This window comes from Leiobunum rupestre, chromosome 7 (genome assembly GCF_980474605.1).
Source record: "Leiobunum rupestre chromosome 7, qqLeiRupe1.1.hap1, whole genome shotgun sequence".
In the NCBI taxonomy this organism is placed as follows: Eukaryota; Metazoa; Arthropoda; class Arachnida; order Opiliones; family Sclerosomatidae; genus Leiobunum; species Leiobunum rupestre.
In genome coordinates, this window is record NC_143390.1 from 14,948,448 (window position 1) to 14,961,396 (window position 12,949).

The following is a 12,949-nucleotide window of genomic DNA, read 5'->3' on the forward strand; positions in this document are numbered from 1 at the left end:
CATCGGAAGCCGTTTGGATCGCGAGAGCAATATAGAGCGACAGCGCCAGGAGAAATAATTCATTCCGACTTGTGCGGACCTTTCGACGTCTCACTTGGAGGAAAACAATGGTTTGTCTTGCTCAAAGATGATTTTTCCCGTTTCCGTACCGTATACTTTGTCAAGCACAAGTCGGAGGCAGCGGCTAAGATTGAGCAATTCCTGAATGAAACCAAGACCCTGGGACATACTGTCAAGTCGTTCCGTTGTGACGGAGGTGGAGAATTCGACAACGAGACAGTACGCTCAATATTCGCTAAGAACGGTATAAAACAACTAATCGGAACCCCGTACACGCCACAACAAAATGGCTCTGCTGAACGTGAAAATCGGACAATTGTCGAGTCTGCAAGGTCAATGCTTCACTCTCATGCAGATCTACCGAAAAGTCTCTGGGCTGAACTCATCAACACGGCTGGTTACCTTTTGAATCGGACTGCAAAGTCATCCGTCGAAGGGAAGTCTCCGTACGAGATATGGTATGGACGCAAGCCCGCTATCAAGCATCTTCGTGTTATCGGTACTACTGTATACTCACATATCCCCTCGCAAAAACGTGGAAAACTGGACCCAAAGTCGTTGAAATGCATTCTGGTTGGCTACGATGAAGACGATTGTTATAGGCTTTATAACAAAGTGAATCGCAAGGTCATCCGTTCCCGAGATGTCTCGTTCCTTGAAGAGCCAATTAGAAAATCAGTTGAATATCCTGCCACTGAAGGTACACCGAGTGACAACGGTATAAAAGGCATTTCCATTCCAACGCATGTACGAACATCTGACGTGCCGAATAAGTCGGACGAAGGTTCAGAACCAGAGGAAGACGAAATCTTCACCACTGGACGACAGCTACGCGATCGTTCTAAGCTACGTTCCCCTGATCGTTATCAAGCCCGTTTGGTACAGGAAGCCAACTTACTTATGGCCGATATCATCGAACCGGAAACGTATACCGAGGCTATAGAAAGCAAAGAACGCAAGCTGTGGAAAACGGCCATGGATAGTGAAATTACATCGCTACATGAAAATTGTACCTGGGCACTCGTATCCTTACCAGAAGATCGCAAGGCCATTCAATGCAAATGGGTGTACCGTGTAAAAACTAATCCGGACGGTTCAATCGATCGGTACAAAGCCCGACTGGTAGTCAAGGGTTTCCAGCAGCGCAAGGGCATTGACTACAAAGAAATCTACAGCCCTGTCACGAAATCTGGAACCATCCGCGCACTTATCGCTGTAGCAGCAAGCGAGGGTATGACATTGATACAGTTCGATGTTTCAACCGCCTTTTTATACGGAGAGCTCAGCGAAGAGATTTATATGAAACAACCAGAGGGATACGAAGACGGAACCGATCGTGTTTGCAAGTTAAGACGTAGCTTGTATGGTTTAAAGCAAGCATCGAGATGCTGGAATAAGCGTTTCAGCGATTTCCTAATAACATTGGGATTTAAACCTAGTGACGCCGATCCTTGTTTGTTCATACACACCGAAGGCAAGAAAATAATTTTGGCACTACATGTTGACGATGGTTTAGTTGCTGTATCCGGCGATGAAGAAGCGAAAACCTTTATCAAGCAACTAGAAAGCGAATTCAAGATTACGATTAAACCAGCCACTTATTTTCTTGGCATAGAAATTACTAAACGAAACGACGGTTCCATCAAGATCACCCAATCTGGTTATATCAAGAAATTACTTGAACGGTTTGGAATGACCGACTGCAAATCTGTCTCGACTCCAATTCTAAAGGATACGGAAATAGAGGAAGCACCACCCGCGACAATCAAGTTCTCTTATCGTGAGGCTGTTGGTGCTCTGATGTACTTGATGACTGGAACACGTCCAGACATCGCATATGCAGTGGGTGTCACCTCAAGAACATTGGAGAACCCAACAAATGCAGATGTCGTAAAAGTCAAAAGAATCTTTCGCTATTTATCCGGAACGCGGGACTACGGTATTATTTATACGCCTAATCATAATATCGGCATTCTCGAAGGTTTCAGCGATGCAGATTACGCTGGTTGCCTGCAAACGAGCAAGTCTACCACGGGTGTCGTTTGCAAATATGCGGGAGGGGCTGTTTCATGGTTCAGCCAACGACAACAATCTGTTGCAGTTTCGACAACTGAAGCGGAAATCATGGCTGCCAGCGCCGCTGCTAGAGAAATGATTTGGTTGAAGCGTCTGCTTTCGGAAGTGGTAGATATAAAATCGGTGCCTGTTCTAAAAGTCGATAACAACGCTGCCATCCGACTAGCGCAAAATCCTGAATACCATCGCCGAACTAAGCACATTCGGATACATAATTTCTTTGTTCGAGAGAAAGTAATTGAAGGTGAAGTGGACGTTCAACGCGTCTCCACTGAAGATCAAGTTGCAGATATCTTTACAAAGCCGTTACATAAGCCGCGCTTAATTAAATTATGTTCAGAGTTGGGAATGACTACTTAAACAAGAGGAAGTGTTAAAATTGTTCTATAATTCTTGTGTTTACGTAGTCATACAATTTTCTGTTTATTAAAAAAAACCCCTAATAACTTATTTGATAATACCGTTCGTTTTTAAAACTTAATTTTATCTTGTTTTTTTCGATGTTATCAACAGATGTTACGTCATCTGACATATTTTGTACTTTACCTTTTTATCGAATTAAAATCGTTAATCAGTTGAGCGCTAATCCTAGTCTTAATAATCGCAAATATATCCGTTAACGCTTACCGTCACACGGTGGTTTTGCCAACCTTTAAACTGCTAAAACGGTTGTTCGACTGCGTACGCAGTGATTACCCTTTGCCCCGAAAATGCGAAACCTTGAAATAATAAACTTGTCATCTCCTATTTTGATATTATTTCGAAGTATTAAACTGGTCACCTTCTATTTTTTGGAATTATTTCGAATTAATAAACTGGACACGGTGACCAGTGACCCCTAAAATTTTGAATAAATAAACTGGTCTGAGCAATTAATAAACTGGTCTTTGACCACCTGACCACCGTTATTTCCAAGGCTGGTTGCCACTATCTGCACAACCAAGTTCCGCGGGCTAAAAGTAGTTAGCAGTGATTTTCCAGCCCCTTCTTCCGACCCCCCTTAAACACTTTTTTTTAAAAATACGCAGTCTTGTAATTTTGGATACGATTGACTTTTAAATTTCGATTCTTTTTAAATCTTTAAAACTGCTATACCTCTACATTGTGTGAAAGTTTCAGCTCTGTCAGGTAAACAGGGGGCGCAACAGCCCCCCCCCCCCGATAAACTTGCACTTTTTATGTTTATAGTATACGCTTGTACGAAATGCTAGAGTGGCCTTTTTTTTTTCAAAAATAATAAACTTTATTTTGGTGCACATGACAACTAGGCCTTCGCACCATACACACCCTGCCTCCCAGATTCAAATTTTGTCAGTAGATGGCGCTGGGAGCTCTTTGAGAAACGGTTAAAAATTAGTGAACATGCTAAGAATAAGATTAACACGTGATAATGATTCGCTTTCTGTATGTAGAGATTTGTTGTTGCGAATAAAATAGAAACTTGAAGGCCCGTTCACTAATATATAAAAAGCCCGACCCGACCTGGTCAGTCTTATGTCAAAAGCCCAAACCGGCCCGACCCGGAAAAAAAATATAACATTAAACCCGAACCGATCCGCCAAAAAATTCGATATCGAAAACCCGACCCGCCTCGAGGAGGGCTCGGGTCGGGTCGGGTAAGCCCGGCTTTTAGCGTACCCAAGCCTCATCTCTAAATCTCTAATCTATACCCATTTTTCATAGGTAATTTATTTGAAAAAAATGCATTTGGCAAATGGCGCTGTAGTAAAAGCGATACCCAATCGTGACTAAATAGTTGTAACTAATGGAACTTGTTTTGGAAATTAGAGAGATGCTTTATGGGCCTTTTTAACGTGGAACAACATTGATAGGTTGTCCTGATCATAATTTATCGATGACACTTAATTACAACTCAGCCTTCTATAACAAAATATACCTGGTTTAAATCAAACCACAGTGATTAGGAAGCAGAAATGCAAAATTTCATTGATGAATAAATTTTATTAGTAACACTAACAAACTTAATTAGTATTACTATAATTAAGAGAGTTCTTTTTATACAATTGGGGATAAGGGAATTCTTTTATACAATTGGGAAGCCCGATCTTATGTACTAAAACTACAATGTCAGCCTGCCATATTGAAATAACATCAACACTAAAAAGTTGGTGGATGCTGGAAATGACTGTATCGTGAATATTCTACTCTGTATAATAAATAATGGTGGCCACCAAAAGATTTTTCATTTCTTACATTAATTAGGAAATAATTAAAGACGTCAAATTTATCATTTTAAAAAGGGGACTTTCCACTTAAAAAATACTCAAATAAATAATATCTTATTGCTAAAAAGAGATTGCTTTAAAATTTATACAATTTAAACTTTTCTCAACCAGAAATTTAAGCTAACCCTCTAAGCCTATATAAATGTATCAGGTGATAACTGAGATTATATAGGACTACATGAACAAGGAATAAAATTGGCAGACTGTATTTGCTCTATGATTTAGGAGCCACTAGTGGGGAATGTCATTCCAAAAAAAGAGATCCCTCAAAAAGCCATACACCCTTGCAATTATGGAATATAGCTGCATTATTTAAATTGAAAAGTTACTGACCCTATCTTTTTATACAGAGAAAACACATGCAAAATTGACAATAAATGCCAAAGCTATAAAATGATATTGCTCCATATATTAAAGGTAGAACAGCGAGCAAAAAGTTTAATAATTGTAATATTATTAGCAAAGAACCCCTTAGTGGAGCTTTTCAAGGGGTCTCATTTCCGGAGGGCCATTACTCTGTAGCTCCGATATTATTGACCAAACCCACCCAACCGTTTCAAAGGGTAATCACTAGTGTGGCCTATTTTACATTTAAAAAAATAATCAAATACCAAATTTTTACTGATACGGAAAATCTATACCATTTTTATCAAAGAAAAACCTGACACAGCAGTTGCCTCTACCCTATAACAGCGTTAAATCAATATTGGTAGTTTTTCCTGATCAATAGGGACTTGGCAGAATGACGTAGATAATACGCCACCCATGCTTTTTCCAATTGGAAAATGCATACCAGCATGGCAGCCAAAGGTCATGCTGCCCAGTCCCTAGTGGAAAGAATTGGTAATTTAGATATAAACTGAATAACTGATTTATCAGTAGCTAACACAAATCCCATATCAATTTGGGCCATCACTAATCATCACTGTAACACAGTTAAATAAAATAGAAGGAAAACATAGATGCCAGTAATAAATTGGGACCAAACAAATTATCTAACAGAGAGCATCTTCATATCAGGTTTAAAGTTAGTCCTGTCAGTCTCACGTATACTGCTATCCCAGTTGAAGAAGTTTATAATATAACACACCAAATTCTACACCACAAAGAAAAAATATGCTACCGCTTTCGCTCGGATTTCTGGGTACGTTTCTTTTCTCTATCTTTTCTATCTTGTTGTTGTTGTTTTTGCTTTTCACGGTTCAGTTTATCTTGAGCTTTCTTTTTCTCGTGATCCCCTTTCGATTTTTCTCTCTTCTCCCTTTCAGCATTCATGACAGCTTCACCGTTGGTATTGCGACTCATTACTGAACATAGAAATTAAAGAGTGTCACCAATGGTCAAAAATAACTTATAATAATTTCAAAATAATTACAGCTAGAAGAACCAAATGCAGCAACATTTTCCACACCACCTGGATCATCATCTTGGTAGGCATCATCTTCACCATCAGAAATTTGACCGTACTGATTTAAAATAACTTCGCGAAGACGCTTTTCTTCAGATGTTAGTTGGGAGCTTTCACAGACAACTGATTTTGCTTGTTCTTCCATGATTCTTGAAAGTTTCGCATCCAAATCGCCACCTGATGACTCTAAGAAAAACAACCAATATTTATTTTTATCTCCACTATTTCCAAAGCTAAGGAGTACTAACCTGTTTTGTTTACATTTAAGTTTGATAGTTTCGACCATTGAAGTAACACTTCATTGATTAATTCATCATTTCCTATATCCTAATTTAGCCAAAAAAACAAAATTAGGTTGGCCTTTGAAGGAGAGAAGTACAGACTAATAGCTACTTTAAAGCAAATGAACCATTGGGCAGCTAAAAATAGTGATTGCTTACCTCGTCAAATATACCTTGCAAAGCTTCAAACTTTTCTTTTTCCGATTCTTCTCCCTCTAGAATACTTTGAATATATGAACCAAATATTTCTGGATCGACATTAATTGTTTTGAGTTTTTCAGAAAGCCAAGATTCGAAGTTGATAGCGGCCATTTCCTCGGAGGCTAGGAAATAAAAAGGACCAAGGTTTTGTAAAATCGTGCATAGGCAGACGATAAGACACGCAGTGTTGCCCAGCGTGGGAAATAAGGCAGTGGCAGTGGGCAAATGCATAGAAATCTCATAGGTAACTAGAATGCTGCCGTGTAACTGGCAAATGGCCCAAACGCCGTGGCAGACGAAGCCAGATATCAGCCAATCAGAGCTCAATGTCACCGGAGAGAATGACGTCACCTATCTCCCGCTATAGTAGCGGAACCAAGGAGGATTATTATCCTCCTTGGCGGAACCACTCTACGGCCTCTCATTGGCTGAAGGTTCAAGGCGAACTGGCGTCAAGCTCGGCCGTAGGCGGCAGCATTCTAGTTACCTATGAGGGAGGAGTGGACGTGGGCGGAAGATGACCCCTGGAGGAATGAAAGAGCCAGGAGAGATTGTGTTCCCTAGCCATGTTCCACGCCCGGAGCAGAAAAGGAAGCCGATCCGGGGCGAAGCGATGCTCAATGACCTCCAGTTGAGCCAGGTTGTCCCGAAGAAGAGCGGGATAAAACGTCGGGGTATGTCTGGCGACGTTATTTTTTCGCTATTTTGAATTTTAGGTTCATGATTCATTTGTTATTAACAGATGGCACCACGCTCTCCAGTAAAGTCGTTTTTTTTTTTCAACAAAATTTTGAGATTCAAATTCCCTGTTTTCCCGGACCATTTTAACTTTTTAATAGATTTTCAATTACTTTTTAAGGCAAAATTTGTATTCTATATTTTAATTTTATTTAAATGGTCTTATATTTCAGTAAAAAAGTTGTTGCAATGTTGAAAAAACTAGCTAAACTGACTTTTTAGGCCCATTTTAAAATTTCCCAACTTTTCCCTGACGCTGGCAGCCTTGGATAGATTCAAGGAATGACTTTATCATTATGCAGGTGGCAATGATAGAGCCATCAGTTGCTTTAAGCATAGAGTGGTATTGTTAGTTCTGATTGGGCTAAGCACTGACGTTCCTCTTCAGAAATCGCGTAAAGGGGGATGTAGAAACGGGGGGTGTGTCGAGGTAGACTTTTATCAATTCCTCCATGTTTTCATACATTCCAACACAGGCAGCGCAATCTACCAGTTAGGTTTTGAATTCTTTAAAAAGTCTACCTCAACTTTCCCCCTTTTTTCCCCCGCCTCGAACTGGCACTACGCTGTCGGATTTAGCACCTTCTTTCCTTTCCACTCCTCTACTATTCCTCCATGCTTTAAGCCATTTCGCACATATTACTACTATTTCCTTGACGCGCACCCCGCTTAAGTCTTCGTCAAAACATGGAGCTTTTATCCATGTAGAAGAAACTGTCCCCCATCTTCTAGCTATGAACAGTACTGAGAAACCTTAGACAGAATTTGTTCTCAAAAAGGGGGCCTAAATTTTCATCCCTCCCCAGTTTTTTTGTAGAAAAAGCCGAGCCCACATAAACAACAAAGATGGCTGCGGTTTAAAACTAACCCTCGGTTCGTATCGTTGTTTTTTCGTTACAAAACTACTAAAGGTTTTAGTCTAAAAATAGTAAATTTTAAAACAAAAATGGATAGTAATGTTAGGAAAGGGAAAAAGAAAAAATGCGTGTATGGTAGTTGTAGGAGCGATTCCCGGTACATTAAGAACAACGATATCAAGTTTATACCATTTCCGAAACTAAGCAAAAAATTTGGAAAACAAGAGAAATGCCTCAAGTGGATTGAACGTTGTGGTAGTTTGGATAAATTTGACGTTATATATTATTACCTATTTCACCCATTATACAGGTACATTTAAATTATCACAGACTTTTGACTAGGAAGGTAATAAAAATAAACCTAAGCCTTGGAACGCACATGGCAATTGAGGCATGGATGTACTTTCTAGTTTCTACATCCATGATTAGGGGTATGACGTCAGAGATTGTTTACATGGGCTCGGGATGCGCGGGAGGCCAAAAAGCGTTGCGCAGAACTGAGGTACATTTTTGTCTAGAGGGGGGACCGCTAGTTTCTTCTCCATGTATAGAAGCTCCATGGTCAAAAATGCCGGTTCCGGCTTTAGTGATCAGTGTTGGAAATAAGGCGGTGGCGTCGGTCAAAGACCAGTTTCTTTTGGGCTATGACCAATAAATTAAATGGAATCTGGAGGATTCACTGGTCATAATGACCAGTTTATTTTTAATTAAAAATATAATTATATACCGAAAAGAGAAAATGATTAAAAAGCGTTGCGCTCTCAGCTTCTCACAGCCAATGAAATTGCGGATTTTGACTTATTTCTACTCCTAAATCGAACGGATTTCCTGGCATCTGGCAGTAATGCAATTTGACGTTTTTCCGCTACAATCAGTAGATTATCAGTCAGATTCGTCGAGCTAAATGCGAAACATCTATATCAATCATCGAATTTAAGAATATGTTTAAGAAACATAAGCATAGAAGACATTGATGCCTATCCTGCAATTTCTTTATGGTTTTTAGAAACAAAAAGAAAGTCAAAAAGGAGTAAAACTGTTTTTATTCGAAGGACTAGAAGATGATGTAAAACTGTAAATACGGATAAGTTTTTATTCGAAGAACAAGAAGATGTGAAATATTTTTTAAAGTTCCTTAAGAAATGTGATAAATATCAAAGCTCTTTGGTATGTGATAAATAAATATCATTATTAACAATTCACTTTCAAAAGTAATATAAAAGAGTAAGGGAGATAAGTGGGGTAGAAAAGAGTGGTCATGACCAGTAAATTATTTTTTAAGTAGGGGGTATTTTGGTCATATTGACCAGTACTTTTAAAAAGCTTATTTCCAACACTGTTAGTGATGTCCTAGTATATTTTTCATCATAGGCTGATTATCAGGCTGGTGCCTCTGAAATTAGTAAAGGCCGGCGCGCGCTACATTCGCAGGGGTAGTGGACAGAACCACCCCCTAGTAGCATGCCTCGTTTCCACCAGGTGGCGTCGTTTTTCAGATTTCCTCAACTCTCACTGAAGACATGGACTAATTAATGTGTATACATTAATTAGTCCATGCTGAAGAGCTCCCGCGTTTTTTTAAACTGCTAAAACTTTATCAGCGCATTTATGCAAAAAGTAATTTCTGAAGACAAATATTATTTATCAAAACTTAATGAAATATGATATTTAAATTTATTTATATATTTTTTAAATATAAATTTTAAAATACATTTCAATGTAGAAATTAAAAATCATACAGAAGATGGAACATCCATCAATTTAGGAATTTACAAACAGTTAAAACTTTGAAGAGGAATTTGTATTTTTTTCAATCCTTCTCAATTAGAGGAAGTGGGGAATTGGACGCAGGCTGACTTAATTTTTCTAAACAGTCGTCACACTCTAACCTCTCCTCGGTAACTTTAACTATGAATCCTGTTATTACAGCTACAGAACAATTTTGCTAATTATCTAAAGGAAAAAAAAACATTAGTCTATACGTTATTTATAAGGAACAAATGTTGGACAGAATATATAAAACGTGAGATATCATGACGTTGTAGGCTATCAATTCCATTTAAAATTGGTGTTAGATGGTAAATGGGAGTACAATAAGCGCTTAAATAAAACATCTTCCCAGAAATTGCCAAGAAGTAATATTTCCGACAGCCAGGACTCATAAGTTACTATTTATATTGAAGTATTAGAAAGCTGCGAAACCTTTCTCGAACATAACATCGGTTTTTTGCTAAGCCTTAAAATGCCAAAAAAAGTTACCTGGTTAAAAGGAAACACTTGTTGCATACCGTACTGCAAAAGTAATACGTTTAGTTCTAAAGGGATTAGTTTTCATCTTTTTCCGAAAGATAATTGTATACGAAATGAATTAACTCTGCCTCCATGAGAAGCCTTAAAATTGCCCGGTAATATAAAAATATTCCGTATAATTTTAATTATTTATACCATAAGAGGATGATAATAATAATAATATTATCTTCTTATACTTAGTTTTAGTAACATTATATATTTCACCTTAAAATATATTATCGAAAATTAACATTAGTATAGTATGTTCCTTATACACGTGAGCCGACGCATTTCTTATCTGACGCAAAATTCTCATGAGGGCAAAAACGCGTCTCCAATTTGCTTATATATGACTTTTTGGCTAGCCATTCTAACTGTTTAACCGACCGACCGGAAATAGTTCCTTCCCAGATAAATTTGGAGAGGGGAGTAAAAACCATAAATATATTAAACGTATATAAAGGTCTAGATAAAATATTTCAAAGGGAATACACCTTTTACCCCAAACTACCAACTTCTTCCATACAATAACAGCCAAACTGTATTTTGAAGTTGCTCGCTATTTCCTAAAAATTACTCCAAATTTCCAAAACTAGCGAATAGTTTTCGTCTACAATTTACGTATTAGCAGGCTTGAAACTAGCGGTGGTCACTAAAATGTCATGAAAAAGCGCGCGCTGGCCTTTGCTAATTTGGGAGGCAACGCTTTTTGTATTTCCACATTTTCCAGCAACATATCCTCTGGATCGTACCTTGATGTAGGATTGCCATGTAGGTTGCTCTTAGGAGCATTTGTTGTATTTTGCCGGAATAGGTGATTAAATAAAACATCTTCAAGGAAATCACCAAGAAGTAATATTTCCGAGAGCCAGGACCTGCAAGTTACTGTTTAGTGGTTGTTGAAACACTTGTTGGATACATTGGCTGCGTTCAACAACTATCAACGGAAAAAAACCGTTGAGTTATCGTTGAGTTCTTTTAATCAACGGTACGTCACAAAATCTAAAAGTTGTTGTACGATTTATAGTTCGCTGACTTAACGAACAAAATATCGTCTGCTACCCCTCATTTAACTTTGTCGAATGACGTCACGATACCGATGAGCAACAGAAAAACCATCTCGCTCAGCCGATGTTTCCGCTGAGTCTCCGACGTCAAAACCGGAAATAAAAAAACCCGTTCAGCAAAAAACCGCTGACCGTTGAGCTCAGCGCTGAGCTTTTTTAGAGTTGTTGAACGCAGCCCGTACAGGTGAAAAGTTTTCATTATTTCAAAAACCATAAAAACCCTAGTTCAGTTGAGCCCATAGAGATAGAAAATAGGTAGAGGCCCAGACCGGGACAAAAAAGAGCATCTTTCTGATATGGAAATTTCATCCCCCCCTCCGTGGAATGCGTTATAGCGCCACCACACCGTTCTGGAGGAACTAGAAATAGGCGTAAGAAACCATGGAAACCAACTACAGCTTTTGAAAAACGAACTTTTTAGGCTTAAGGAAGTTTCTGTAACTAGTAAATTGTAATAGGCTTTAATATCATAAATAAAGTAACATTTTTTGAAGTTTGAAATATTACTTTTTTTATACATACAATTTTGAATGAATTATAATAATTTAATTATTATAATTATGTAAATTTAAATAAATCTGAAAATAGTTGAAGCTTGTGAAGTTCCAAATTGGATTTTCCCTTGAGATTCAACAAAACCGGGAGAAAAGTATACAATTTTATGAATTTAATATTATTAGTGATATCAGAAGTACTTCTGGTGATATCGGTATATACCAAAATAACTTTATAGAGGACTTACAGCTAACATATTAATTTGGATAGTTCGGAGACACTCGAGATTAATAATATTGGAAAGTCCCCATAGGATACTTGTAAATATAAGATTAAGAAAAATCAGCAAATACATCAACAATAGTCAAAAGAAAGAAGCATTTCGAAACAAACTTACCACAATAATCCTTTTCCAAGGACAATTTTGTATGCAATGCCAGTCTATCAGAAATATATTATTACGATTGATAATTGTATTTAATCTTGAAAAATAGAGGTCAATTTACCTTTTTCTTTCCAAATATCGACGTTGTTTACATTCTGCAATGACGTCATAGAGCCCAGCTCATAGAGATAGAAAAGAAATAGAGGCACTATTGTATCATAGAGGAACGATTGTACCTGGCGACCCCCTTTTCGCCAATGTAGGAAGCCATGAGATGGGCAGATTACGTGGCGCCATCGACGCGCGGTAAAATCATAGACAGTATATATCCCTAAGGGGACGAGAATACGCTCTAATTTTTAGACCCAATCACAGTTGCTTTGCGACCAACTGCAAGAGTGCGTATCGATGCTAGGGCCCCAACTGAATAAAGACGGCCGTACTTTAAAAACGGGAGAATTCAAGGTCATTTGAAGCGCTTAGAAGCTTACGTTTGTTCCCCCCTTTTTCAATAACAGAGCGTCAATGAGAGAAACAGCGAAGTTAATGCAGTAGAAGCTAGGTGTTTTCTCGTCCCCTTAGGGATATATACTGTCTATGGTAAAATGAAATACATTATACCTTTTGGAAAATCAACTGTCATTTGATGTAAACAAAGGAAGGATAGATGGCGTTGCAAATTCTGCCCATCTCCGCTTTCATACATGCGTGGGGGGGGGGGGTGAGTTATCCCGGTCAAAAATAGGGGTGCCTTAACGCGGTAATCTTCCCTCTATTTCTTTTCTATCTCTATGGCCCAGCTGGTTGCCACAAAGGGAGTTTAGTTTCTTAGATGGCCGTTTGTGG

General features: G+C 38.4%; 1 protein-coding gene across 1 annotated transcript; it reads right to left on the reverse strand.

Moving 5' to 3' along the window:
• Positions 1-4,078: 4,078 nt before the first annotated feature.
• LOC149934864 (coiled-coil domain-containing protein 43-like) lies at positions 4,079-6,428 on the reverse strand. The gene is made up of 4 exons (XM_090154008.1): positions 6,231-6,428; positions 6,039-6,117; positions 5,758-5,976; positions 4,079-5,689 (listed from the first exon to the last, which is right to left on the reverse strand). The coding sequence occupies exons 1-4, from the start codon at positions 6,381-6,383 to the stop codon at positions 5,502-5,504; spliced, it is 639 nt and encodes a 212-aa protein (XP_090010134.1). The 5' UTR covers positions 6,384-6,428; the 3' UTR covers positions 4,079-5,501.
• Between the last annotated feature and the right edge of the window lie 6,521 nt (positions 6,429-12,949).

Bases quoted from the DNA above. Each gene is read 5' to 3' on its own strand.
- LOC149934864 (XM_090154008.1), bottom strand. From the start codon at position 6,383: ATGGCCGCTATCAACTTCGAATCTTGGCTTTCTGAAAAACTCAAAACA. The intron at 6,118-6,230 runs GTAAGCAATCAC...TGGCTAAATTAG, and splicing joins TGCAAGGTATATTTGACGAG to GATATAGGAAATGATGAATT. The intron at 5,690-5,757 runs GTAATTATTTTG...TTCTATGTTCAG, and splicing joins TGCATTTGGTTCTTCTAGCT to TAATGAGTCGCAATACCAAC.